The sequence below is a fragment of the Penicillium griseofulvum genome (assembly GCF_001561935.1).
Source record: "Penicillium griseofulvum strain PG3 chromosome Unknown contig_84, whole genome shotgun sequence".
NCBI classification, from domain to species: domain Eukaryota; kingdom Fungi; phylum Ascomycota; class Eurotiomycetes; order Eurotiales; family Aspergillaceae; genus Penicillium; species Penicillium griseofulvum.
In genome coordinates, this window is record NW_024467475.1 from 1,428,897 (window position 1) to 1,454,994 (window position 26,098).

General features: G+C 47.9%; 6 protein-coding genes across 6 annotated transcripts; 4 read left to right on the forward strand and 2 right to left on the reverse strand.

Moving 5' to 3' along the window:
* Positions 1-1,926: 1,926 nt before the first annotated feature.
* On the forward strand, positions 1,927-4,259 carry PGRI_050720 (putative DNA helicase; the record flags this gene model as incomplete). The annotated part of the gene is made up of 4 exons (XM_040792785.1): positions 1,927-2,474; positions 2,522-3,954; positions 4,049-4,109; positions 4,175-4,259. The coding sequence occupies 4 exons, from the start codon at positions 1,927-1,929 to the stop codon at positions 4,257-4,259; spliced, it is 2,127 nt and encodes a 708-aa protein (XP_040644752.1).
* Positions 4,260-5,111: 852 nt separating this feature from the next.
* PGRI_050730 (uncharacterized protein) lies at positions 5,112-6,701 on the forward strand (the record flags this gene model as incomplete). The annotated part of the gene is made up of 1 exon (XM_040792786.1): positions 5,112-6,701. The coding sequence occupies one exon, from the start codon at positions 5,112-5,114 to the stop codon at positions 6,699-6,701; it is 1,590 nt and encodes a 529-aa protein (XP_040644753.1).
* A 671-nt stretch (positions 6,702-7,372) lies between these two features.
* PGRI_050740 (FAD-dependent oxidoreductase) lies at positions 7,373-9,556 on the forward strand (the record flags this gene model as incomplete). The annotated part of the gene is made up of 4 exons (XM_040792787.1): positions 7,373-7,845; positions 7,909-8,173; positions 8,248-8,592; positions 9,185-9,556. The coding sequence occupies 4 exons, from the start codon at positions 7,373-7,375 to the stop codon at positions 9,554-9,556; spliced, it is 1,455 nt and encodes a 484-aa protein (XP_040644754.1).
* A 3,281-nt stretch (positions 9,557-12,837) lies between these two features.
* On the forward strand, positions 12,838-16,512 carry PGRI_050750 (Short-chain dehydrogenase/reductase SDR; the record flags this gene model as incomplete). The annotated part of the gene is made up of 5 exons (XM_040792788.1): positions 12,838-13,674; positions 13,740-14,115; positions 14,574-15,255; positions 15,538-15,659; positions 15,710-16,512. The coding sequence occupies 5 exons, from the start codon at positions 12,838-12,840 to the stop codon at positions 16,510-16,512; spliced, it is 2,820 nt and encodes a 939-aa protein (XP_040644755.1).
* A 2,042-nt stretch (positions 16,513-18,554) lies between these two features.
* On the reverse strand, positions 18,555-19,751 carry PGRI_050760 (DUF3712 domain-containing protein; the record flags this gene model as incomplete). Its single annotated transcript, XM_040792789.1, has 4 exons — positions 18,555-18,884; positions 18,952-19,073; positions 19,126-19,544; positions 19,600-19,751. 4 exons carry the CDS (start codon positions 19,749-19,751, stop codon positions 18,555-18,557), a joined length of 1,023 nt encoding a protein of 340 aa, XP_040644756.1.
* A 1,323-nt stretch (positions 19,752-21,074) lies between these two features.
* PGRI_050770 (tetratricopeptide repeat protein) lies at positions 21,075-23,317 on the reverse strand (the record flags this gene model as incomplete). The annotated part of the gene is made up of 2 exons (XM_040792790.1): positions 21,075-21,219; positions 21,270-23,317. The coding sequence occupies 2 exons, from the start codon at positions 23,315-23,317 to the stop codon at positions 21,075-21,077; spliced, it is 2,193 nt and encodes a 730-aa protein (XP_040644757.1).
* Positions 23,318-26,098: the final 2,781 nt, after the last annotated feature.

A 26,098-nucleotide genomic window follows, 5' to 3' on the forward strand; every position in this document is an offset into this window, starting at 1 on the left:
ACCAAGCCATTCCCCCCTCTTCTTGCTAAAGTTATTTACATCTCCACCCACCTCCAAGATGTTAACCAAAGTGTGGTCTTTGGCCACAGGAGACTTCGATACGTTCGCTGTCATACGAGGATCTGTTGTGTATAGATCCTATAGACAAGCTCTATGCTTAGCGTCTAGCGTGTATTGAATTCTTTCGTTATCTTTGAATTGATCTTAGCTAATCGAAATTCCTATGATGGTGCTAATATATTATACCTGTCCAGCTAACAAGTTCCCCCAGAAACCTCTTGAGACCATTATCCTCCACAGTCGCAAATTTTGACCATGTTATGATGATCAGCGCCAATGCTCCGGGGCATATAGCCATCGAAAGCGGCAGAGTCTTCCGATACAACCAGTCCAACCCCTGGGGTAGGAAGCTCTTCAAAGAAGCAAGTGACCTCAAGACGCCGACCGTTTTTCCATACTTGGCGTATCACCAAAAAGGCCCTCTGTACCCACTCGCAGATTATTCCTTCGTAAGTTTTCTACCAACGCGAGGTTAATAGACACCTCGAAATCAAGCCTTTTGGCCAGAATATTGTCCCAATACTCCATCCAACCTCCCATGTGAGGAGTTCCCATGAACATCACACCTTTGAGGGAATCGAATACACCCTGGAGGTATAGGTCAGAATTATTTCGCGACATGAGGATAGCCATTTTAAAGACCAGTCCCGCGAGACCATGTGCGACAAAAATGAGCGGACGGGAAGACGCATTGTAGGATTCTCGTTCTGACGATAACTCGACTAGGAGATTGGTGGCGTGATTGATCGGCCGATTGGACGAGCCGGTCGATTTTGATATTACGTTGTACCCGTACGTCAGAATCCGAGATTGATGCAGTTTCCATGGAAGTAAGGCTTTCGGCTGGTCGATTGGCCTTCGGCTGTTCAGGTCTTCTCCCGGTCCGACGGAGGACCGTGGGTGAAACATATATCACTCGTTGCATTAGGTGTGGCACTCCAAAGTTTGAGGCTATCTTGGAAGTGGGAGACTGAAGAGTGTTTAGGCAAAGTGGGTTCGCGTTCGCTGGCATGGTAAGGCGTAAGGTTGGTATTCCCTTTTTCTTGTACACGGAAGACGGTCTCGTGCTGGCGTTGTAGGAACATTTGCTTAATTCGGCCAATACTTTCTGGTGTGGTAGAACCATGTCTGTGGTGCAATAATAATGGGATGTAGTACAGACATGGACCCCTTAAGTAGTTATCTACATAGTATTACATTGGATTTTGCAGAAAGATGAAACAGCCAGAAACGTGTCGTTCCATGGGCGCTTACTGCTCGAGCCAATACAATTGGCATTCTAGTGAACAGGAGCTAGATGTCTAGCTGATCTATTTGTCGAAATTAGTACTTCCGTAGAACAGGGTACACTAAAGCACCGAAGCGCTATAATGATTGATTTGCTTGATTAATTAGGGCAAATTCAAATATAGCAACTATATACTCGTTACTTTATTTCTCAATTCTAGTGGTGTCAATAATTCCTTGTATCCTATTTTTGGATGATATATATTCTCACACTTTCTATGTTGTTTTATGTGTGCGGCTATGTGAAATACGCTACTTGCCGATTAAGTATCGCTTTTTCTAGATTCGTAATGTATGTATAGTATGAAAAACTTTGCATTTTCCTTATTTCCTCTAGGATTAGCAGCTACATGACAGAAAGGTAGGAGAATGGAGGTATCGAGGCCGAACCTCCAAGCTCGGACATAACCGACTGAAGCTTCTCTATCGCCGGTCCCGCGAAAGCTCCACCCGTGAAGTCGATAGACACCCGGAGGCCACAAGCCAAGCACTTCCAGTTTTCTACTGGAACACATTCTCTCCCAAATATCCCAAATCAAACCTTCATATAACCCACGCCGCCTAAAACCCGCCCTCAAAATGCCTCCAACTCCGACCCCAATCCCCCTCTTCGCCTCAACCCAACTCACCCTCCTCCACGAAGAACACGCCGCCGAAGTCGCCTCCTCAAAACTCGCCAGCACAGCCGCAACAGTCTCCCCCTCAACCCGTCGAACCCTACAAGCAACCGGCTACGCCCTCACCGGCCTGATCCTCTCACAATGCCGAACCGGTCTCGGCGGACGCGTCGTCGGCGAGTTCGCCCCGGACCCGGCAGTCGCATCAGACGAGACTAGAGCCGCGGATGGGACGCCTCGACTTGGGGCGCATGGGATTCGCGTTGGGGATGTTGTGCGAGTTAATGATGTAGCGGGGCCTAAGAAGGGCGGGAAAGACAAGGAGAAAGAGAAAGAGAAAGATGAGAAGGGCGTCGAGGGTGTTGTTACGCGCACTGGGGATCGGGCTGTGTGGATAGCGTTTGGGCGGCAGGGTGGGAGTACGTCTAAGGAGGATGATGAGGCTATTGAGGAGCTTTGGGGGAAGAAGGTGTGGGCTATTAAGCTTGCTAATGATGTTACGTATAGAAGGTATGTTGGGTTGATTGTTGGGATTACTGGTTTACTGACTTCTGTAGAATGAGACAGACTATGGAGAAGATGGAGAAGATGACGGAATCTGATTATTCGCATTTCATGCGTGTTGCGTTTGGATATACGACCCCGCTACAGTTGGATACTGAGGCGTGTGGACCCGTGGAATTTACGGATCCCACACTTAATGATTCGCAGAAGGATGCTATTTGCTTTGCGCTGGCTTCAAGGGATATTGCCTTGATCCATGGCCCGCCTGGGACGGGAAAGACGCATACGCTTATTGAATTGATTTTGCAATTGGTTCAGCGGAAGAAACGCGTTCTCGTCTGTGGACCGTCGAATGTTTCTGTTGATAATATTGTGGAACGTCTTGCTCCTAAGAAGGTTCCTGTTGTGCGCATTGGACATCCGGCTCGTCTGCTTCCTTCTGTTCTGGAGCATTCTCTTGAAGTCCTTACGCAGACCTCTGATGCTGGGGGTATTGTGAAGGATATTCGGAAGGAGATTGATGAGAAACAGGCTAGTATTCGCAAGACCCGGTCTGGTCGTGAACGACGAGGTATCTATGATGATTTGAAGTTGCTTCGGAAGGAGTTCCGACAGCGCGAGTCTAAATGTGTGGATAATCTGGTGCGCGAGAGTAGCGTGGTGTTGGCTACTCTTCACGGGGCTGGAGGTCACCAGTTGAAGAATCAGAAGTTCGATGTTGTGATTATCGACGAGGCGAGTCAAGCTCTCGAGGCACAATGTTGGATTTCTCTTTTAGGTGCAGAGAAGGTGGTGCTTGCCGGTGACCACCTGCAATTACCGCCGACCGTTAAATCTACCGGGTTAAAGCCCAAGGATGAAGATTCCAAGGGCGAACACACGGGTACCAACACCGAGACATTGAAGGGTGTCTCTCTTGAACGCACATTATTCGATCGTTTACTAGCTCTGCACGGACCAGGGATCAAACGTATGTTGACTACGCAATATCGCATGCATGAGACAATCATGCGATTCCCCTCCGACGAACTCTATGAGGGGAAGTTGATAGCCAGTGACGCGGTCAAAGCCCGTCTACTAGTTGACCTACCTTACGAGGTCGAGGGCACAGATGATACGCAGGAACCACTAGTCTTCTGGGACACGCAAGGGGGAGATTTCCCCGAAAAGGTGGAGGATGAGATCAGTAAAAAGGGGGCGTTGCTTGGAGACAGCAAAAGCAACGAGATGGAGGCCATGGTCGTTGCCAGACACGTGGACAATCTGATTGATGCGGGGGTCAGACCCGAGAGCATTGCTGTGATCACCCCTTACAACGGACAATTGGCTCTCTTGTCACGAATGCTACGAGAGAAATACCCCGGTCTCGAACTCGGCAGTGTGGATGGATTCCAGGGCCGGGAGAAAGAAGCTGTTGTGGTGAGCCTGGTACGTAGTAATGCGGAGCATGAAGTGGGTTTCTTGGGTGAGAAACGAAGATTGAATGGTATGTTTCCCCCCCCCCTTTTTTTCATCTTTTGCTTTTCTTTCTTGCAGGTGTACCTGCAGGTAATTCAATAGATCACTAACCATGCATATAGTTGCCATGACGCGACCTAAGCGACATTTGTGTATCTGTGGTGACTCGGAGACGATCAGTCAGTAAGTGCTGGGATGTCCTATTGAGTTTGATGGTTTAATGCTGATCGACATTTATCTTTTTACAGTGGAAGTAGCTTTCTCAAGCATTGGATGGACTTTCTTGAAGAAAATGCCGACTTACGATACCCCGATGCGGGAGATTTACTATAGAGGTTGTAGATCCGGATGTTCTCCAGAACAATCCACAGAATAACCCACAGAATAGATTAATTTTCGGAGCACGGCCGGGGGTTAGACCTCTAAAGAACATTTCGTCTCAGGCCGAAACCCTTGCACGGGACAGGGATGAAGCAGATAAGGTATTTTGAAACATCTAGTTGGACGATCCTTTCTGCAAGAGGGATGCAATTCCCGAAACAAAGGTTTCTTCTCGGGCGACAACATATCTTAGGCTAAACAAAACAGTTAACTACGTGGACTAATTGGAATTGTTGAATAGTTTGAAACTGCCATCAGTTTTTGGGCAGCAAAAAAGAGGAAAAGATGGATATCAACATCTTACCATGTGGCGTTTTAGTCTTAAAAGGGCAAGGAAGTACTCCGTATAAAATGTAGGTTATTAAAATATTAATAGATTTCTATTTCAACATCCACTTTTGTCCTTTTCTCTTTGAATTCGGTTGGGGCTGAAGAACTCATGTGGGGAGAGATAGCTTCTCCCTAATCTCCAACTTTTTCCCCTTTCTTCTTCTCTTTGTTTATCTTTCTACCTTCTCTTCTCTTTGTTATGAGACTGAACAAACGGGAACTCATTATGTTCCTGATATTGTACGTTCTGTTTGTAACTTCTGGTTCTTCAACTAACTCCCCGTTTGATAGCTTATAGTCTCAGCCTTTATTCAAATTCGTTACATTTTTGATACCCTTTATACCCTTTCACCGACACTCGCTCAACCATTTCCTTTTATTTTTTTCTTGCGACGATACGATATACCCCATATTTCTTGTAATGATCAAAGTCGATATCTTATTTGCTTATTTCTCCATTGCGACCCATACATCATGTCGAGACACCCCACCCGATCAATAGCGAGCGCCGGCAGCGAATCCATTAGGAGTATACAACGATCCTCTCCCCGGGAAGACCGTTCCGCCTCGAATTCGACATCTTGCATAGGAGATGATGACACCGCACTACCGTCAATGGAATTTCACTCTCATTCCCAGTCTTCTATTACCCATCGCCGAACGGGGAGTACCTTGAAAACAGTCATGCGCAAGATCTTCAACCGCAAAAGGCAAAGTCAAGCCGATGGATTGGAAGAGAACCCATACGAATCTACTTTTGTCACGCCGAGGAAACCAGGACCTACGAAAGGAAGGTCAATGTTGTCTGTTCCGCCTCCTCTGAATTTGAGTTCACACCGGGGTAGTCCACTCTCGGCGCAGAACCTCCAACTCGCAGAAACACATCTGTCCCCGTTATCTCCTCTATCCTCGGCAACCTTGCGTGATTCAATGCCCGGTAGCATGCAGCCACGTCGAAGACGTGCAACTCTTCCTAGCGTGGTATTTTCAGATGATGAATCTCGGTTTGCCGTCGCATCAACGGCAATATCTGATCCGCAAGAGGATAGAAGCTATGTGCCAGAGCGAAGACACAGCTTGCTCTCTCACCGGCTATCAATGAGCGCAGATGCCTTGCGCGAAATGACAGATGCACTGCCAGAGACCCTTCCCTCTTGGCCACAACGCACATCATCCGCCCCTGTGCCAGTCTCAGTTTCCCGCTCGCAGTCCCCACCGGTAGATGAAAGTTCTATTAGCGGGCAGTCGAGGAGACCATCATCGGGAACAACAGTAACCAGTGTGACTCCAATGTCTGCCACACCGTCTTTGATGGAAGTCGACGAACACGCAGAACAAGCCAGCCTCGCGCCGAACGTTGCAAGCCTAGTCAACACAATGCAGCAAGATGATAACGTCACCCTCGAACAGCGGTTGACCACGCTAGAAGTGAAATTAATCGATCTGGAATTCGCCATCGCCCGGCTGCAAACCAACGGCCCCGAAAATCCATCGGAAAAGCCGCGCCCGCGACATTCCCCTTCAACAGACTCCTTCTTGCGTAACAAACCCACCGCATTCTTATCTACAAGCGACCGCGACGACTCTCCAAGCCCCCTCCCAACCATCTCCACCCGCCCCTCCAGTACAACCACAATCCGCCAAGACTCAATGACCCGCACCCTCCGCCCCGCCCCCTCAGCATCATCCCTGTCAGACTATCACGGCGTCTCAATCGAGCAATACAGCACTCTAGTCACGCTCCTGCGCCGCGAACAAACCGCCCGCAGAAACTTAGAGACACAAGTCGGCGGTCTACGCGATGACATCCGCGATCTGCAGCGCGCAGCTCTCGAGTCCATGCAGTCAAACATGGGCATGATGCAGCCCGCACAGACAGAGTCACGGCAATTCTTGCGCTTTCGTCGCGCTCTAGACGATGATACTTCCCCTAGGTCAGATGATAAGCCCGGTATTACAGACACAGACTCCGATTGGGATCGATCGGATATCTATTCCCGTGACGATCCCTTCGGTCCTCCGAAGTGGGAACGTCAACGGGTTACAACCGTTCCTATGATTTGATTTCATGTTGCATAATATGCAACTTCCTCGTTCTTTTTCTAGCGGCTTTCATTTTTTTATATACATTCTAGACTGTCTGGACGGATATGATGTACTTCAGGCTGGTCGATTCCTCTTTTGCACATGTGTGCTACTTTAGACCCCCAGGGGGCATCCCCGCGACAGGATCGCGACTTGACTAAGGTCATGTTAACTCTCTCTCGTCTCTTATGGGACACGACAGATTAGAGTTGCACACGCAACGATTTGTGATGATTGGCGATATCTTGTATCAAGGCTATGTCAATACATACTTCTTCATTTAAGATGATACTCGTAGACAGTGATCAATACACTTATACACACCCTACAATATAGACACCCACACGTCGGCTAATCATAAGCCACCGCGCTAATGTGCAGATCTGGCGCAGATCAGTGCAGGTCAATCCACCTTCTAGCGCCTGTACCGCCTGTGCAATCCCCCATCTTCCCCATATCCAAAATCTTTGTACGCCTCTGACACCCGACGTCGGACATACAGTCATGACTTACATACCCCATGTGACTGAAGTAGTACACAACCTTATCGACAATGTACATGAAATCCGGAGAATATAACTACATAGGAGACTACGTATATAACCCGCATCCCAAATCCCATCCGAACCCAAGATAAAAACCAATATCAAATGCCAAAACCAACAATAACAATAATCGGCGGCGGAATAAGCGGCCTAACCCTCGCAGCCGCCCTCCACCACCGCCAAATCCCGATTCATCTCTACGAATCCGCCCCCTCCTTCACAGAAATAGGTCTAGGAGTCTCCTTCAGCCCAGCAGCGTACCGCATCCTCCCCCTCCTAAACCCTAATCTCAACCTAAACACCCTCATAACAACGCCCGCAGACACAAACCCCTCCCACCTCCAAACTTGGTTCGAAATCGTCTGGGCGGCAGGACCCAACGAAGACGAAACATTAATGACTCTCACAGCACCACCAACCGGCCAGACAGCGCTCCGCAGAGCGGATTTCTTAAATGCGCTTGCGCGGCTTATTCCCGCTGAATGCGTGCATTTCGGGAAGAGATTAGAGAAATTGGAAAGTGGTGGGGTTTTGAGGTTTGAGGATGGGGAGGTTGTGTTTGCGGATGTTGTTATTGGGTGTGATGGGATTCGGAGTAGAGTTAGGGAAGCAATAGTTCCATCAGTTAAACCTGTTTATAGTGGGATGTATGGGTATCGCGGTGTTATTGGGATGGGGGATATGATTGAGGCTGTTGGGAAGGGGAGGGCTTGTGTTTCGACGATTTATGTTTCGAGGGGAGCTTATGCGGTTTCGTATCCGATTATGAAGGGGCGGTTTGTTAATGTTGGGATTTATGTGTTTAGTTCGGCCTGGGAGTATGAGGGGTGGGTTAGGCCTGGGAGGAGGGAGGATCTGGTGAGGGATACGAGGGGGATGGGGAGGTTTGTGAGGGCTTTTGTCGAGGTATGTTTTCTTGGATTTGTGCTTTTGTTTGCGCTGGTTCGGGGTTGGATTGACATACTTACTTTGTCTTTTAGTATATGACTGATGCTTCTCAATGGGGTATATTCGAGCATCCGCATATCGAGACTTATGCTCGGTCCAGGATTGCGATTATGGGTGATGCGGCGCATGCTTCGACGCCGCATCAGGGTGCTGGGGCTGGGCAGGCTATTGAGGATGCTCATGTTCTTGCGGAATTGTTGGGTGATTCGCGGGTTGGATCTGTTGGGGATGTTATTGCGGCTTTTAGGGCTTATGATGAGATTCGGAGACCTAGGTGTCAGAGGGTTGTTACTAGTAGCAAGGAAAATGCTGATGTGTTTTGTCTTGGTTTTGATGGGGTTTGGGATGATCCGGTGAAGTTGAAGGAAATGCTTGATGTGCGTTTTAGGTGGCTTTGGGATTTGGATGTACAGGATCAGGTTGAGCGTGCGAGGGAGAGAATGAGGGAGTATTTGGAGAAACAAAGGGCTGTCGAGGATTGAGGAGAGATTGTCAAGAGAGATCTATGGAGACGTCTAGGTGCATGGTAAATATGTGACATAACATTCAGTTGGGAGTTGTTGAAACTAAGTTGCTTGCTATGGAATTTGATAGAGATGCTGGAGTTGTTGGTTTGAAGACAATCAAGCCAAGTAGCAAACAACATAGCAAACGACCACTTAGTCTATAAGCAAATATACGTAGCAAGCACGGAGATGGGACTATCTGACAGCAATGTCCCATTGGATGTGAGATTTAAGGGTATCATAGTAGATCTCCGCGAAGCCCATAAATAGGCCCGGACCTCGGGCCCATAGCCCAGCCAGCAGTGGGTTGTGGGCCCGACGTCCAAAGCCCAACCTAGCCCAGTAGGCTTTCACCTGGGCCCATGGTCCACCAGTGGGCCCGAAGATAAGGCTCAAAACCCAGCCCATTAAGAGGTTGGGCTGGGCTGAGTTGTGGGCTTCATGGGCTTTGCGGCTCAAACAGGATCTTGCCGGAGTGAAAGAATTAGACCCCGAAGCTTGGAATGAGGCTAAGGACCGAAATTCAATCCTTGAGGACTTCGCGGAGTCATTACAGAGGATGGCTACGCAGACATATCTCATCCTTGCGGACGAGGAGGCTTTCCGGTCTGGAAGTGTTCAGGTACTTTATTTGGATGGCTTTCGAAACATCGTCCGCGAAGGCCGTCTGGATCCTGAGAATGATGACATCTTCAATGTGATCGGTACGTGGATGGAAACCAACGATTTTCATCCATATAACTGTACCGTTGGGGAGAAGTACCGAGCCGACGCAGAGTTAGGCAGGAAACTGTATCAAGTAACAGAAGAGGAACTTGCAGAGCTCACTCAATGAGTAGATCACATTGTGAGAATGCGTGATTTTGTGAAACATGGCCCCTGTTCCAGTAGATCATTATGCAGGGTATTAAAGGATAAAAGGAGATTGCTATAGCGCTCAAATTCATGAGAATGACCCGTTCTACGCGAAGTGTCCGGGGCCAGTTACAGAACACTGCGGCTAAAAGGCTTGGCAGCTCTGTTTGGTGGGCCCACTAATGCTAATCTCAGCCAATGATATGCATCTGCGAGCCAACCTTAGCCCCATCCATGGATATCTCGGGCGATCCCGAACAGTAAATCGCACCCATTAGACGGTCCTTGCAGGCATCTTAACGCCCAGTACGAATCAAGCACTTAGGACATCACTAGTTATGCTCCGGCCCATTTAGTTCCCCCTTTTCCCTTCCTGCCAGAAATTAGATATTGCGAATGGGCCCAGGGGCCGCATGGACCTCCGGAAAAACGAGCCGCACTTTTGGGGTAGACAAAATATTCAACTACATACTCGCCCTTTTAGCTGTGCAGGTATCACAGCTATTGGTGAATCAGCATGTTGCTACTCTTGATTAACGTTGGCATTATCGGTCTGTTCATTTTCGCCCAGGAAGCTGCAGCACTCCAACTATGGAGTAACACCGACTTTTTTGCTTCTCCGACGAGGTGCCGGCTGTCTGCCAGAATACTTTGACATTCGATGTTAAATGCGCTAATTACCTAGTAACTGCTCTAGATGTTTCAAATGGCGCTGCTTTTGTGGGGGATCTGGCAAATCAGTATTGTACTCAAGAATGTCATGATTCTATCGACAATTTCCAGAAAATTACCCACTTGGCCTGCGGAAACAAGGCGTACGCGCTATTTAAGAAAGGCACGACTAGAATAGCCCCTATGAATACCGTCAACGGGCTGATGTGGGCATATCAGTTGAGCTGCATTAAAGATCCCCAAGTCTTTCCCAACGATGCAACTAGTTAAGAAAGCTAATGCTAATGACTATGCCACAGAACCGGTTACTGCCTAGCAGCACTCTATAATCGCGAAAAGATAGCCTGTTCGGACTGTGCACTCAAACACTGTGCAGTGATGGCGAGGTCGGACTATGGGCGTAACGGAGTCCAGCCAGAGGCCGTTTCATCCATTTTGTCGTCCTGTAATGTGCCAGCATCGAGCTATACCTATGTTTACACTTCGACAAATCCCACAATAACGTCGAAGTCCCCCAGTGTAAGAACCAAAGCAAGCAGTCACACTGGATTGTACGGCGAAAAGAATGGGAGGAACTCGCAGGTTTCTCCCATTTTTACTCATATACTAACCCCATATATAGTAGCTTCTGCCTTGGGTATAAGATCAGGTGGTCTATATTTATAAGATTTATTCGAAGAAAAGTTTGCAGTTGGGTTGATATAAAGATGTGCCTGTGACCGACCAGCACGTATCATCGTCCAATATCCCAGACCCTGTGACAATGAAACCCCTAGTGGGCTCCATTAGGCTCTTCGGTAGCCTTGTACTGCTCCTATTGTGGTTATAGAATATATATTTTCCTCCAAGTGAACCATCAGAAGCAATTAGAGACAATCGCGTTTACGCGACTTATTTGAGCGCGCCAACCGAGAACAAAGACTATGTCATTTCCGAATTTCACAATACCAGCGATCCATATTTCGACGCAGCTCGAATCCTCACCTATCAGCTCCTTCACGCACCGGAAACACGAACCAGGTTGAACATCCCATTCGTAGTCTTTGTTCATGAAAATGTCGATCGAGAAAAGAGAGCCCGACTAGAATCCGATGCCGCACAAGTAATCGAGTGGTGCGATTTCCGAGTTGACTGGATTCGGCCGAAGGATTCCCTATGGGCTGATACCTTGACGAAATTGCGGCTGTGGGAGATGGTCCCATGCGACCTAATTGTGTTTTCGGATGGTGATTCTGTTCTGACGAGATGTCTCGACGGACTGTTCAGCGCCCCCATGACTTGGCTTAGAAAATCTAAACAACCCTCATTGTCCTTTAACGGGATTGAAATACCCCTGCCAGAGATTTACATCGCTGCTGGCTTGCCGCAGCTAAGGGTGAATCACTCATCACACCCGTCACGTGTCCCAGAGGACTTCTGGGACTGAGATAACCTGAATGCTGGCTTCATGGTTATACAGCCGTCACTTAACATGCTCCGTTACTTTGAAGGACTGCTAGCAGTCGAGGATAGCTTTTATAGCAGTATAGCCGACCAGAGTCTTTTGAACTTTGCCCTTTCTCGTGGAGGTCCTGCCCCTTGGACTACAATGAACTTCTCATGCAATATCCAATGGCCATGACCGGAGGATATCAAGACGGGCTATGCTGTTCTTCATGAAAAGTGAAAAGTGGTGGGCACCTATGCATTGGGAAACTATGGAATATTTGCTCTCTTGGTACTGGCGAATGATGGGCTATACTGGCGAATGATGGGCTATTCCGTTTCAGGTTGATGATTCACTTGAAGTTTGTGAATACGATAATTTCCTCTTTTGGTCTTGAGTATCAACTTAATGATTGTGAACAGTAATCTGGATGGTGTCCAAAATTCGGTTACACCTAGTATCATCGACTGCCTCATTTATTTAGGGATCTAATCGAGTCTCTATTCTAAATTTGCTCGTACAACAACTATGGTGATTAAAGTGAGGATCATATTTTAAACCTTCCTTTGGCATGGTCTCAGGTAGACCTCGACAAAGCCCATAAAGCCCACAACCCAGCCCAACCCAACCTATTAACGGGCTGGGTTTTGGACTGGACCAGGGGTTCGGGCAGGTCTACTCTCAGCTCAACTTAGACTATACAGCAAAACACATATGTCTACTGTGTACGAAGCGGTATAGCTATCAGGCTTCAACCCCAATTTTTGGGATGGGTCGATGCATGAATGCCTTAGCTAAACAAGATAGTCAAATTTTGCTGATTCTGGATGCGATGTGAAAGCGAAATCAGTAAGACAGCGGTGCAGTACCTGAATTTGCAACCATGCTGTCATTTTGAAATGGCATGAACATTAGCTATGTACATGGGTGCAACAGTCCTCCAATCCTCCTTGGACGTGGCTGTGGGTTATCCTGTCATGCACATACCAGTACTTTGGTCTAGCATCTGTAGATAGTTTCTTCTCCTGAATGAAGTGATAGATGCGAAGAAGATCGAGCCACCCCTCTTCCCCCAGTGCTGTTTAATAAGCAGACCCCGTCCACTGTTTATCTTTCCCTTGTTACTTCTATTCCTCCCCATATTTGGGGTGTGAGCGTTCAGGATGGCTGCAGGATCCGAAATTGAAATGCACAGAGTGGGCTCTCGTGCCTCTTGTTCTCTCCAAAAAGCAACGTCTGCATATAACGCTGCCACAGGGCCTAAACTACACACTATTCCAGAACAGACACATAATGCGCCGGAATCCAAACACCCTCCACCAGATGGTGGCCTGGTAGCCTGGCTACAAGTCCTCGCGGGCCACCTTGTCGTGTTTAATACCTGGGGGTATGCCAACAGCTTCGGCATCTTCCAGGCCTACTACGCCTCATCCCTCTCCCTACCAGCCTCCACCATCTCTTGGATCGGTAGTATCCAGGTGTTTCTCATATTTCTTATCGGCTCGGTCTCAGGGCGCGCATTTGATACAGGGTATTACCGGCCAGTTTTGTGGATCGGATGTGCAATGCAGATAGTGGCCGTGTTTATGACGAGCCTCTGCACAAAGTACTGGCAGATCTTCCTTGTCCAGGGTGTGTGTCAGGGCCTGGGAAATGGCCTCATCTTCTGCCCAACCATTGCGTCGGTGTCAACATACTTCACCACGAAACGGACAATCGCCATCTCCACAGCTGCAAGCGGTGCTGCTACTGGGGGAATTGTCTTTCCTATCATCGCGGAGAAGCTACTGCCTCAAATCGGCTTTCCTTGGACTGTTCGGGTTATGGGCTTCGTGGTGCTAGTAAATGCAGCGATCGTGGTTTCCATCACCCGAACGCGACTCCTACCACGCAAGACGGGCAGAATAGTCGAATTGGCAGCCTTCAAGGAGCCACCATATCTACTTTTTACCGTCAGCATGTTCTTCACGCTCTGGGCGACGTACTTTGCGTATTACTATGTGGGTTTACCTTGCAACCTGACTGATTGTCTCCCCTGGGTTTTCCTGCTAATAGCAGCTACTAGGTTCGTTCATACGCCCTCGATATCCTACATGTATCACAAGCAACATCGTACAGTATCCTTCTTATCTTCAACGCTGTTGGGATCCCAGGTCGCATCATTTCAGCCCTACTTGCAGATCGATACTTCGGTGCTATTACGGTCCTTATTCCGATCATCTTCCTAGCTGGTGTATGCGTCTACATATGGCACTCAGTACAATCTCTTGTATCTGATATAGTCTGGATTGTTTTCCTTGGATTCTTTGGTGCTGGCATTCAGGGTCTGTTTCCCTCGACTCTCGCTAGTCTCACGGAGGATCTGAGTAAAAGCGGAACTAGAATTGGTATGGTATTTACCATTATCAGCATCCCATGCTTGACCGGACCTCCGTTGGCGGGTAGGTTGATTCAGGTCGGGGACGGGAACTATATTTGGGCACAGGTGTGGGGTGGCACATGTTTGCTTTTAGGGTGTGGGGTTCTCCTTACAGCGCGGGTCGCCAGTATAGGGTGGCGGTGGAAGCCTGCTGAGTAGCTGGGCCTACTCCCGTGGACTACAGTGGACTTCTTATAGAACATACAATGGCCATGACCGGAGGATATTAATAAGGGCATAAGGGCTATGCTATTCTGCACGAACAGTGGTGTGCACCTGTGCACTGGGAATCTCTGGAGTATTTACTCTCGTACTGAATGATGGGCTATTCCGTTTCTGGTTGATGACTCACATGAAGTTTGCGAATACGAGGATTTCCTATTTTGGTTTTTAGTATTTGACAATCGCGTTCTTTTAAGGCGACAGGACTAAACGAAATTTCATTCTTTTGAGGTCTTCTTTTCGTCAAAATGTCTACAGTGGAAGCCACACTACAGACTCCGGGGATCGTAGAGGTCGGCCAACCTTCACCTCCACCAGCCTACCGAATTGAAATCTTCACACAAAGCGAGCTTATGAAGCAAGCATTTCTCCCTGAGCTCTGGGACGTCATCAACGTTAGCTACTTTGATACCGGTGCCAGTTCTATCGAAAAGAAAGGACCTCGGGTCAGAAGCCATACCCAACTTGCCGATGAACTCCAGGAAACTGGCATCACAGCCATCGCTTTCGCTCAAAACTCGATCATTGGCACTGCAAGCTTGAAAGTCTGGTCGCCAGATTCTGAAGGCGCCCTATGGAAATCACCGGGTCATTTTGACCAATTCAGTGCTGATGAGATCTCCACCGCGAAATCTGCTGTTCTTGATAGCCTCCAAGGTGAATCTCACGATGTGTCCTGCCAGGGAGGATTCGAAATTGTAGCTGTTGCGATCATGCCTGATCCTCGGTATAGGAGGAAAGGCATTGCTGAAAGCTTGGTCAAGGCTTGTGAAAAGGAATTGAAAAGGAGGGTGTCTTCTGCGGGCTGGACTGAATCGGCTCAGCCGTGCATTATGGCCAAGTGTATTCGCGAGATTCAAGGGGCTTATTGGCTGAAAAGGGGCTTCCGCGTCGTGGGTGAACAATACTGTCCTCCTTTGACCTGGAGTTACAACAAAGGGTTTGTTCTTTGGGCCATGGAGAGGGAGTTATCTGCATAGTCGATATGCCTCCAAATAGAGTGATAGGGATATTCTATAGGTCAACTCCGCGGTCTTGCAGGCAAATTTGTTTCGAAGGTACGAAAGTACCATCCCTCGAAGGATGATTGGTACAAAGTGTTTACCTCGGCTTGCTCAAAATAAGAAGATTGAGCTGTGTTGTACACTGCAATGTCATCTTCTCCGCATTTAGGCGTCTACATATAACCCCCACCAAGTTCAGTCTGAGATAGTCAATCTAGAGAAGTATTTTATATCTTACCATCTTCTATCATGGCGGCCGAACAAGTTTTCAATGGCATCTCCAATGATATTTCCGATGATATTTTAGATGGAATCAAGGACAAGGTGGTTCTCATTACTGGTACGCATATATGATATATCACTATTCACCATGAATACTAATAAAACCAGGCGGCTCATCAGGAATCGGAAAAGCGACTGCAGAGTTATGTCTTAAGCACGGTGCGAATGTGATCATCGCCGACATCAACTCTCTAGCGTCCGATCTCGAGTCAGAGAAACTCAGGTTCATAAAAACGGATGTCTGCTCATGGGAAAGCCAACGCGATGCGTTTATTCAGATCGAAGAATGGTTCGGTCGGATTGACCACGTCTTCGCCAATGCAGGCCTCGGACCAACAACGGATTTCTTGGATGAACGCCTTGATGAAAATGGACAACTTGCCCCTCCCGATCTACGGACGATCAATGTCAATCTTCTGGGTGTCATCTCCACAGTTCGGCTGGCAACATACTACATCCAGAAGCACTCAGCACATCGTGCATCTGGTGAAATTGGGAGTATCGTGATCACTGCGTCTGCGGCGGCGTTTCAGAACTTCAGTGCTGGTGATTATACGATCACGAAGCATGGTGTCCTGGGAATTATCCGCGGGATAGGATATCAACTTGAGGGGAAGGTTCGACTCAATGCTGTTGCGCCTTCTTGGACAGCAACTACCATGATTAATGCTGCTTTTATTGAGGGGCTTGGTGTTGGTGTTCAGGGACCGGAGGCTGTGGCTCGGGTTGTGGGCCTTCTTTTCAATGATCAGCAGCGCCATGGGGATGTTATCTACAGTTGGGATGGGAAATATCAGGAGGTAAACAAGGCAGAAGGGGGGTTGCTGGCGGCTGCGGAAGGGATCCTTGTGTATTCAGCTAATGAGGAATCTGTTATGAGGAAGCTCAAAGAAGAGAAGATGCTCCCTTAGGTCTAGTCCTTTCTACAGTTGCGGAAATCGGTTGGACAGGAGATTGACTGAATTTGACAATTAAATCTAAAGCGCTTTGTTTCTCACACTCTGCCAATAAGACTTTCGTAGTCCATGTATCAAAGGGCAAAGGTTTTGTGGACAACTAGCAGCTCAACTGAAACACCTGCAAATCATCCATCATATAATCATTGAGTTGACCTCCTTTGACCTCTCGAAGACCAGGTTGTCATATCACTGCTGCCGCATCCAGCTCATAGTATATAGCGAGGATTTTATCAATATACTCACGGAATTCTAATGATGGCAGAAATACATATGATCACTGAAAGGTGAAATTTGACATTATACAGATGTTTGCCTGTTTGCCCAGTACACCCTTTCATGTGCCCCTCGCCTATAAATACTTATCTCTCTCTGGATTTTCCGTTCTTCATCTCACACATCATCCGTATAACTCTTTCATTGGTCATGCTAAATTCCACACCCAACCAAGAGCTGGCTTTCTAGCTTGCGGTCGTGGGGATATAAACGAACATTGTGATATTACAACAGGAATCCAGTGTCTTACTCCATCCCTGCTGGGGTTAGGATGGCAAAAGCCATTCGTTTCCGAATTATTACCCGCTACCAACTTGGTGAACTGCCACTAACCCTCCATTGATCAAGGTATAAGCACTAATATGCTTCCCATTAGATGGCCTGTGGCACAATACAAGTCATCCGGTGGTGATCGGTGATCAATCTCACCAAAGCGTGCATGGCGCCAGCTGCCGAAACTAAGCTCCCCAGTAGGGCAATCCATTATTAAGAGTAACAGTGCTCGATACTATTAAAACGACGAAACTTTTCTACGTACCCCATATGTTATAAATTATACTTCAGTCCCAAAGGACGCTTCTAGTGCATGTACCACTCGAACAGGCAAAACAGGGAAGAGCCGGGAGATACGATGTGAACATGACTTGACGGAGAAGACGCAGGAATATCTTCCAATATACCAACGCCTGCATCAACACCGTTGTATCATGAAGTTCTTGGAATATGCCAAGATAGAATAAATTGTCCCTCTAAAGACAACAAATCATGAGGCGGCAATCAGGGAATACGCCACGCCGCGCTGGTCTTCAATCATCATTAGCGCTGGACCTACTACAGCAATGCAAGAGATATTGAAAGGCTAATGGCGTTCCGAAATTCCACAGCCAGGTAAATGGAAGTGGAAATCTCCCGGTCTCACTTGGGTTGAACTTGCGGTCATGACTGAAGAGCACACGAGGTACTACCTATCGACCTTACTTGATGACCTTGGGCAAAATATAACGGATTACAGAAGCCTGAAAATGCCCGTTCTTCTAATCTTGTTGCTCTATTCCACAGGATCATGTTACGGACCCTTCGGACGATCCTATCTTTCCTGGCGAATCAGTCCATCTTTGTCGGGTGAGATTGTTCGATGACAGTGTGGCCGATGATGAAGATGAAGCCTACTAGCCGGCGAACGCTCCAGCTATGATCGAGAGACCCAGGCCAGGGGTAGATGCGCAAAAGCTGGGCTATCTTTGTGACAGTAGACACGGAAAACAGTAATATGTCTTTTCCATTGCCTTTGCCCAGGGAACGGCGAGCTATACTAAAAGCTATGTCCACTTCGATACTGAATCAAGTCGTCCTATATGGGTCTTTACAAATAAGTCAGATGCTGGTGTCTAAATCACGTCATTTCAGTAGCCGTTGACACCAGTTTTAGACAATAACCGGAAAATAGGCGACTATCTCTCTCCCGTGTGAACCCGCTAGAAAGTACTCTTCATTCGCAGAGGAAAAGACACCATCGACGAAATGATTTCTATTCCTACAAACCAACTACTATATCCCCAAGTCTACACATATAATAAACCCCACAGACACAGGAAATTATATTCATCGCGATAAAAAAAAGGGTATTAAATATACACAAAAACCAAACCCACCAAACCACCTCATCCCGCTAGCGGAATCTAGAAACGTAGAACATCATGAAACCAGAATATATACATATCTTAAGACGACTTCATCTTATCAAGATCAACACCGGCAACCTTGAGCGCAGACTTAACATCCAACTTAATGGACAACTTATTGGCCGCCAGCGCCGCAGTGAAGTACGGCAGTTCCTTGCCGTTGTATTTAGTCGAGTTTCCGGAGATGTCGAAGGGAAGAATTCCATCTTTGTAGGGGTTCTTCTTTGACATCAGCAGACTGATGATGTATCCTTGGTCGACTTCGCCGAGCATTGGGACCTCGTTCATGCCGGGCTTGAGGACGAGGTTATTTAGGTAGGTTTGTCCAATGTGTTTTCCGGCAAGCGAGAGGTCGAGGGTTACGTTGCCCTGGTTTTGTTAGTTTTATTTTCTTGGGATTTTGAGAAAGAGAGTAGTAGGAATTGGAAGTAATTACCATTGTGATGGTCATGACGGAGGGATTGGGGAGGATGGCGGTTCCGTTCATTCCGATTTTGTTCTTGGGTGGGTAAACGATGAAGAACTCGGGGACGTCAAAGCCCTTCAATCCATTCAGACCTGTTTGAGTTTAGTATATTGTTACAATGCAATTAATTGAAGAGGAACATACCCTTCATAGCAACGGTCTTGTTATAAGTAACCTGAGTAGTGGGAAGACCACCCTGCTTCAAATCGGGCTTTCCGAAGATATTCAAGGAAATCTCCTCGTTCAACATCACGGCGGTGGTGTAATCCTCGAACGCCTTGGCGTCGGTTAGAGCAACGGTCTGCTTGAAGTGGATCTCGGCGCCATCCTTGGACTGCACGGAAGGAACGGTGACGCGGGAGAAAGGCTTCTCGGCGCCGGCCAGGGAGACGTCGGAATCGAACTCGAAGATCTTGGGGTGCCAGGGGCTGTCTGAGCCGATGACTTGGGTCTGCTCGAGGGTGAAGGCTTCAGGTGTTGGGTTAGTGATGATCATCTCCTTGATTTCGAGGGTCGAGTCGTTGATTCCATCTTGGGCGATCTTGGGGTAGGCGACGTAGGTACTAGATGCAATGCATGAGTGGAATGTTCCGCATAGTTCCGGGGTTTAAGACTTACACGGGCAGGAAGATCAGTAGGAAAACGGCAATGAACACAATCAAGTGAGCCCACCACCATTTCTTGTAATGGGCAACGAAACGTGCACCGAAGCTCTTCTTTGCTGGTGGGCTAATGTGGGATTCCACCTCTACGACTTCGGGCTTCGACATCTTGGGACTGGTTTTGTGTTAGGGATTGTGTGAGAGTAGAGAGATGTATACATACTGAGTCGAACTAACACGTAGAGAAAGGAGAAGAGCTAGGGGAAATGAAAGGAAGTGGCACAAGCTCTAAAATAGCGTGGGTAGTGTGTACTTTATAATAAAAAATTTCCTTAAAGGATTTCTATAATATCATCACATGTGTTATGCAGAAAAAAAGCCACCAAATGGGGATCCGAAAAAGAAAGGGGTCCCTCTCATTTCCTTTTTTTATTTTTAGTAGAAATATAAGTACGGAGTACCTATCATTTTAGCGTCTGGGGTATTCTGGGGTTCCGGGGAAAGACGATTAACGAGTCTGGAGTGTATAATGTTTCAAGTTTGTCTATCAACACATGAAAAAATGAAGCCGAACAGGAAGCCGAGGTGAATTTAAGTACTGTCAGAAGTCTAATATGCGGGATGCGTCGGGTTTGTTCAAAGGATTTCCTTAAAATGCCATGTCAGATTTGGGGGACATTTTAAGAGAGAGATACTTAAATGGAGTACCGTTACACTAGCTTATTAACTGACCAGGATCATCATTGGTGAATAGACAACACTAACAAGATAGCGTGTTGCCAAGGGAGGCGACCCTGGATAGAGGACTGTGCCCACGTATTGAAAGGAGATTTATACGGAGGAAGAACAGCCGAGTCGAGATGAATCCCCGCTAATCCCCGCTAATCCCCCGCTAACAAGAAAAAGGCGCCATTGGACCGGCCAATCTAGAGAGTCTAGGCGTTTTAGGTCAATGCTCCGAGACAAAGCCCGGGGAACAATGCGGGGGGTCAGGTGTTAACAAATTAGATAGGTTGGAATATTCAAAATACGAGTCCAAGAGATACAGATCAACGCTTCTGTCATGACTTCATGAAGTCGCCACAATGAGGCAAAATATCAGACAAAATATCAGGCAAAATATGATTGGGAGGCCCAAGAAATATAACCAAGAAGAGAAAATGATATGCCACAAAAAAAGAAATTGGCAAATGAGAAGAAATAAAAAAAAGGGTATACACGGAGAAGTGAAGTATTAAGCCTGCGAGTCACGTGAACCAGAGAGTCCATGCTCGAAAACAGCTGCCCAGGCGGCTCAGAAAGGAAATGTAAAAGGAAAACTTTAAACAGGAAGTGAAGGAGTGTAAAGAGTCGAGTAAAAAAGAGAAAAGAAAAGTAAACATCAAAGGTCTCGGAATTGCTCCAAACATATTGCAAAATGCAAGATAAATGGTTCTTCCACAACTCCTGGAACGCATCAAGGCAAAATGAAAGTGAATAAGTAAAGACAGGCTATGACTCGGGTACGGACTTCTTGCGTTGGAAGATACTGCGAGTTCGGGACTTGCTGCGCGGCTTTTTGTCCTTCTCACCACCGGCATTTCGGCCACGGGAGCGAGAAGGAGCCTCGGTTTCGTTGTATTTATCCTTGTAGATCCTGCGACGAGTTAGCAAGAATTAATTAGAATATAATCAAAAGGAACGTACCAGCTGTTTCCAACCATACTCATACCGTTAGACTCAGCTTGGCGGTAAAAGCGTGCCGCCTTCTTCATGTCCTTCTTACAGCCAACACCCTCCGCGTAGCAGAATCCGGCTTCGGCCATAGCATCAACGTCGCCCCATTGGCCAGCGATCTCGAAACAGCGTAGGGCAAGAGACTTGTCCTGCTCAATACCCCAGCCATTCAAGTAACTGACGCCGAGTTCATAAATGCTTAGAGCAAATTGAGCTCGATATGCTTTTTGTAATTCCTTCGCCTTGGAGGCACCAGGGCCATCCGGATTGGCTAACATTTCCAATCCGACGGAATCCACAGCCTTGCGTAACCATCGTACACCCTCCTTCTCATTAGACCGCATGCCCCACCCGTGTCGGCAGGCAAGCGCATAAAGCAGCATTCCCGTCGGATGGTCCTGTTTCGCGGCAACCCGCAGATGATACGTCGACTCGCTGAGTGATCCTCGCTCGTGGCACTCAATGCCTTTGGCGACGTGGTCGTCGGCCGTAAGACCGGAAGCTGTCACCTGGGCAGTGGCGGTTTGAGGCCGCACGGTGCTGGCCGAATCAGCAGAAGAGACTGTCTCATCCTTCTCGTTGATCTGTCGGGTGCTCTCGGCAGAGGGCCGTTGTGCCGGCTCCACTGGCGACTCGCGCACAGACGGGGGTTTGGGGACTAGCTGAGACTTGGGGGTTTGAGGTTGGAGCTGAGATTGAGGTTGAGGCTCAGGTGGAGATTGGGGTGGAGACTGGGGTTGTAATTTCGGGCCTGGAGTTTGAGGGTTGGGAGCTGGAATTTCGTACATCGAGTGAGGCTTCGGCGACGGTGCCAATTGTCGATTAGGTGTGGGGGATGGCGTGCGTGCCATCCGCGGGGGCTCCTCTGCGTTCCGGGGAGGTGTTTTCTCAAATAAGGGCTCATCCCACTCGAAATGAGGCGTTTGTAAGCCCGCAAAGACCACGGAATCCCGTGAAAGGAAACGTCCACGCGGAAGCGCATACTTGGCATACACATAAGACGAGACAGCGGACGATGGCTCCCCATCCATGTCTCCCATTGCTGCGGCATCTTCGTTCGAAAGTTGCAAAACGAGCGGAGTCGGCTTGCTACGACGGTACATGTTGTTCGAGGAAGAGGCAAGACTCGATTCAGTAGGCGTCGAAGCTCCAGGAGCAGACAAGCTCGTACTCGAGCGACTCAGTGGTCGAGAAAAATTAAAAGAAGGACGGGGTAGTTGGTTCGCTCCCGTGCCGGATGTCTCCGAGCTCACGGATGGCGATCGAGGGTGTGGTCGAGCAGGGTATGTTGACATGGGAGAATATGGCAATGACACAGCACTTCCAGAGGACAGCTTGCGAGGTTTTGAGAACGTCGACCCACCATTGGAGCTGCTATAATCATCGTCGGAACTCTCGGGATGTGCCACCTTCGCACTGCTGGATGGGCGCGACCGCGGTGACACTGGCGGTGCCAGGGTGCGTGGGATATCTAGTCGAGAAGATGATGAATCAATCGATGAACCTTGCGGCTCAGCAACCGCCATACCAACAGACCCATCATGTGTGCCACTTGCGTGCGACATGACGTCCTCTGGAGACTCGGCGCGCGGCATCCCATACGCCTGCGGACTCGTACTAAGCATCGTTGACCGAGGTGTCACATTATCGTCATCTTCATAATAGCTGGCTTCGGTGCTAGCATTGGAAACGGAGCTGAACCGAGGATGTTCGGAGACAGGGCGGTATTTGGGCTCTTCATACTCTGGGAGCCCCTTCTGCGTGGGTTGACGGGTCAGTTCGGTGCGGGATTCAGTTGACGACTTGGAACGGCCGAAGCCCGGGCGGCCTTGCGAAAGCGATCGAGCTACACTCGACGGTGGCAGCCGACTCATGCGGCGGTCGCCTTGTCGAGATTCATCGAGTTGTCGAGCCAAGAATCGGCTTTGAGCGGCGAATGCGTCGAGAGGGGAAAGCGCGGGAGGAACTTCGCCGTCGAAATGCGCTACCCGCGGCGAGGTACCACGCCCACTCCGCATGGTATCGTGGGATATAGAGCGACATTCGCCCAGTTTCCCTCGCATAGCCATAATGAAGTTTTAATATCAAATGGTTAATGAATCATTTATCCTGAGTCGGTTGGATCTTTCGAGATTTGCGCAGACAGCATCGGAGTAGTAAGTTGTTTATGTTTCCGATAGGTAACAGGGATTAGGGCGGGGAGGCGATTAACCAAAGGAATGACAGCCCTATAGACAAAATATCGAGGGAGAGAGAAAGGAGAAAGAGAAAAAGGTGACGATCACAATGGATGTCAAGGTAAATAGAAGCGCCCCGTGCACTAAAATAAAACACTCCACCTTGACGTTTTGACAAGGGATCGTCTCAGGGGGAGAACTGGCTCTTCAGGGGGTCGCCAAGAATAACCATTGAGTGGCATGTTATGTATTGTTATTGGCTATTATTTTTATTGTTAGTCTACTATTTAATAATCTATCCTATAAATTGTTTTACTATGTAGTCCATGCTCAATGTACTCTGTGTACTCCGTACTCCGTACACCACATTTATAAGTGTCGTGTTTGACCCGCTATCTTCTAGAATCCCAACAGTTCCTCTGCCGTCTCTCCCCACACTGGAGGTTTCATCGTCTCTGATCTCAAGCACACGGGCTGTGTTTTGGAATAACATTGGAGCCTAGGTTACGGAGTGTGATTGAAAAAGACAAGTTAGCTTTCCAGTTGAGAAGTGAGACCATCCCCTACTTATATTGCAGCCACGAGAGCGGGTACCACCGAAAAGAGACTGAAATGGTTACCCAGGGAATAGGTATATAAAATAGAATCTTTGTTTCAAACTGATTTTAAGTACTCCATACAACATAGACCCATGGGTATATGTCACTAAATATAAATCAGTATAAGAGTCATGTCTTAAAAGAGATGAAGGCAACGCGGCCTTTCGCTCGACTCAACCATGGACTGTGATTGTATACTATCCCTATTTGGTAATAGCCTATGTTAGTCAGCATTCCTATGCGTCCGGGCCCTTCGGGACCTGCCAAGGTTGGAAGGTTTGAAGATCAATAAAATATCTTCTTTGCTTCTTTCTGAGTTCAAATAACATCTTCGACATTTCACTTTCTTTGTTTTAACGGTCTCTAGAGTATTCGAAGTACAGTACGGAGTAATTTCAATTGGAATACTTTTGCTTATTAACCGGCGTCAGCCCTGCCATGCGTGGACATACAGATGTCACACAGAGGTTTCTAAATGATATCAAGTATCATTTTGAAAGTACTCGTTGCTTATACTATGTGGTGGCCCTTTAGGCAAAGGCATTCGCTTTTCCTCTCTTGGGAATACTCCTAATTTCGAAGATATACAACATATTCTGCGCGTCCAGATCAGTTACGTAAACTCGTAAGATTCGGCCCTAAGGGACCTCAGGCCTGGATGAAATTCAGCGGCTGATCAGGACTCAAGACTTGCCGTGCGGTATCGAAGTATGTCTAAGAGTTGAACGAGTTCTTCGAGCTTAGCACGGGCAGGCTTTAGCGACTGGATGAGCTTGCGCAAACACCGCCAGGATTTGCGCTAAAAATCCCTGCAATTCCGGTGACCTTCAGTGGTTCCCTACAAAGAAACTGGAGAGAGTCTGGATTGCATAAGATCAGCTCTATAACAGTGCACGTACCTCAACCCGTATTGCGCTAATCCCAATGTGCTCCAACTGAGAACTTCGCTGTTACCAAGCTGGTAAGCCTTTAGAACTCACACCTTGGCACTTGGCAAAAGCTCTTCAGTATTTTAGCTTTTATATCTCCAAAATACAGACTACAAGCCCTAAACAGAATGAATCGTCTTCCACAGGAACTCTTGCACCAAATATGTCTTAGTGTATGTCACTTAAGGCTCTGTTTTCTCCTGAGACACTAAATCCTTTAGCTTCATGCCGATGGGTTGGACTCTCGCACAGCCCTCTCAACCTTCAGTCGGCTCAATCACACTTGTTATGAAATAGCCGCCCCTCTTTTTTATCATCACCTTTCTGTCATCTTCTGGGATCCTCCAACCCTCCGGAAAGCTGTCTCAGAGTTGACAGAAGAGGGCCAAGGGCGTCAATTTGTGAAATACGCCAAGAAATTATCTATTATATGTCTCAATCCAGATTCGGGCAATGAAGCACAAGACCGCCCTTGGCAATTGGAAGGCTGCAAGTTGGGAAATTCCCGTTACGCCCAAGATGAGCCCGCCACGAGAGACACTTTTCTAGAGTATCATTTGACAGATCCCAGTTTATCGCACGATGGAGGATTCGCTCTCCTCAAAGGTTCGTCGGGCTACAGGGAACAGGAAAGAGACTGGAGCCCACTTGCTGCCCTCATCGCCCGCCTGTGCCATCTCGGCAAAATCGAATTTCTTGCTGATAACGATTTCCCAATTGCGTTGCAAGAAGCTATATCACAGCATCATCCGAAATGTCAGTTGAATCTTTGGCCACGCCAGAGCTTAAAAGAGCAAGAAAGCCCTCCAGGGAGGGATCGAACGAGCTTGTCAGATGGCTGGGGCATCGATGTCAATCTTCTACGTCTCCAGGGACTACATACATTGTCCGTCCATATTCCCCGCCACTCGGCTGGTAAATCAGATTGGATAGGACAAACCGAAATTCTGCCTTTCCTCTTTGTGCCTCCCAATTTGAAGCACCTTATATTACAGAAAAGTTTCACTCGTCATCGTCTCCCAATCACTACACTAAACCAAGAATGGCTTAACTGCGCTGCTACCACGCACCCCATGCCAATATCTTCCTTAGAG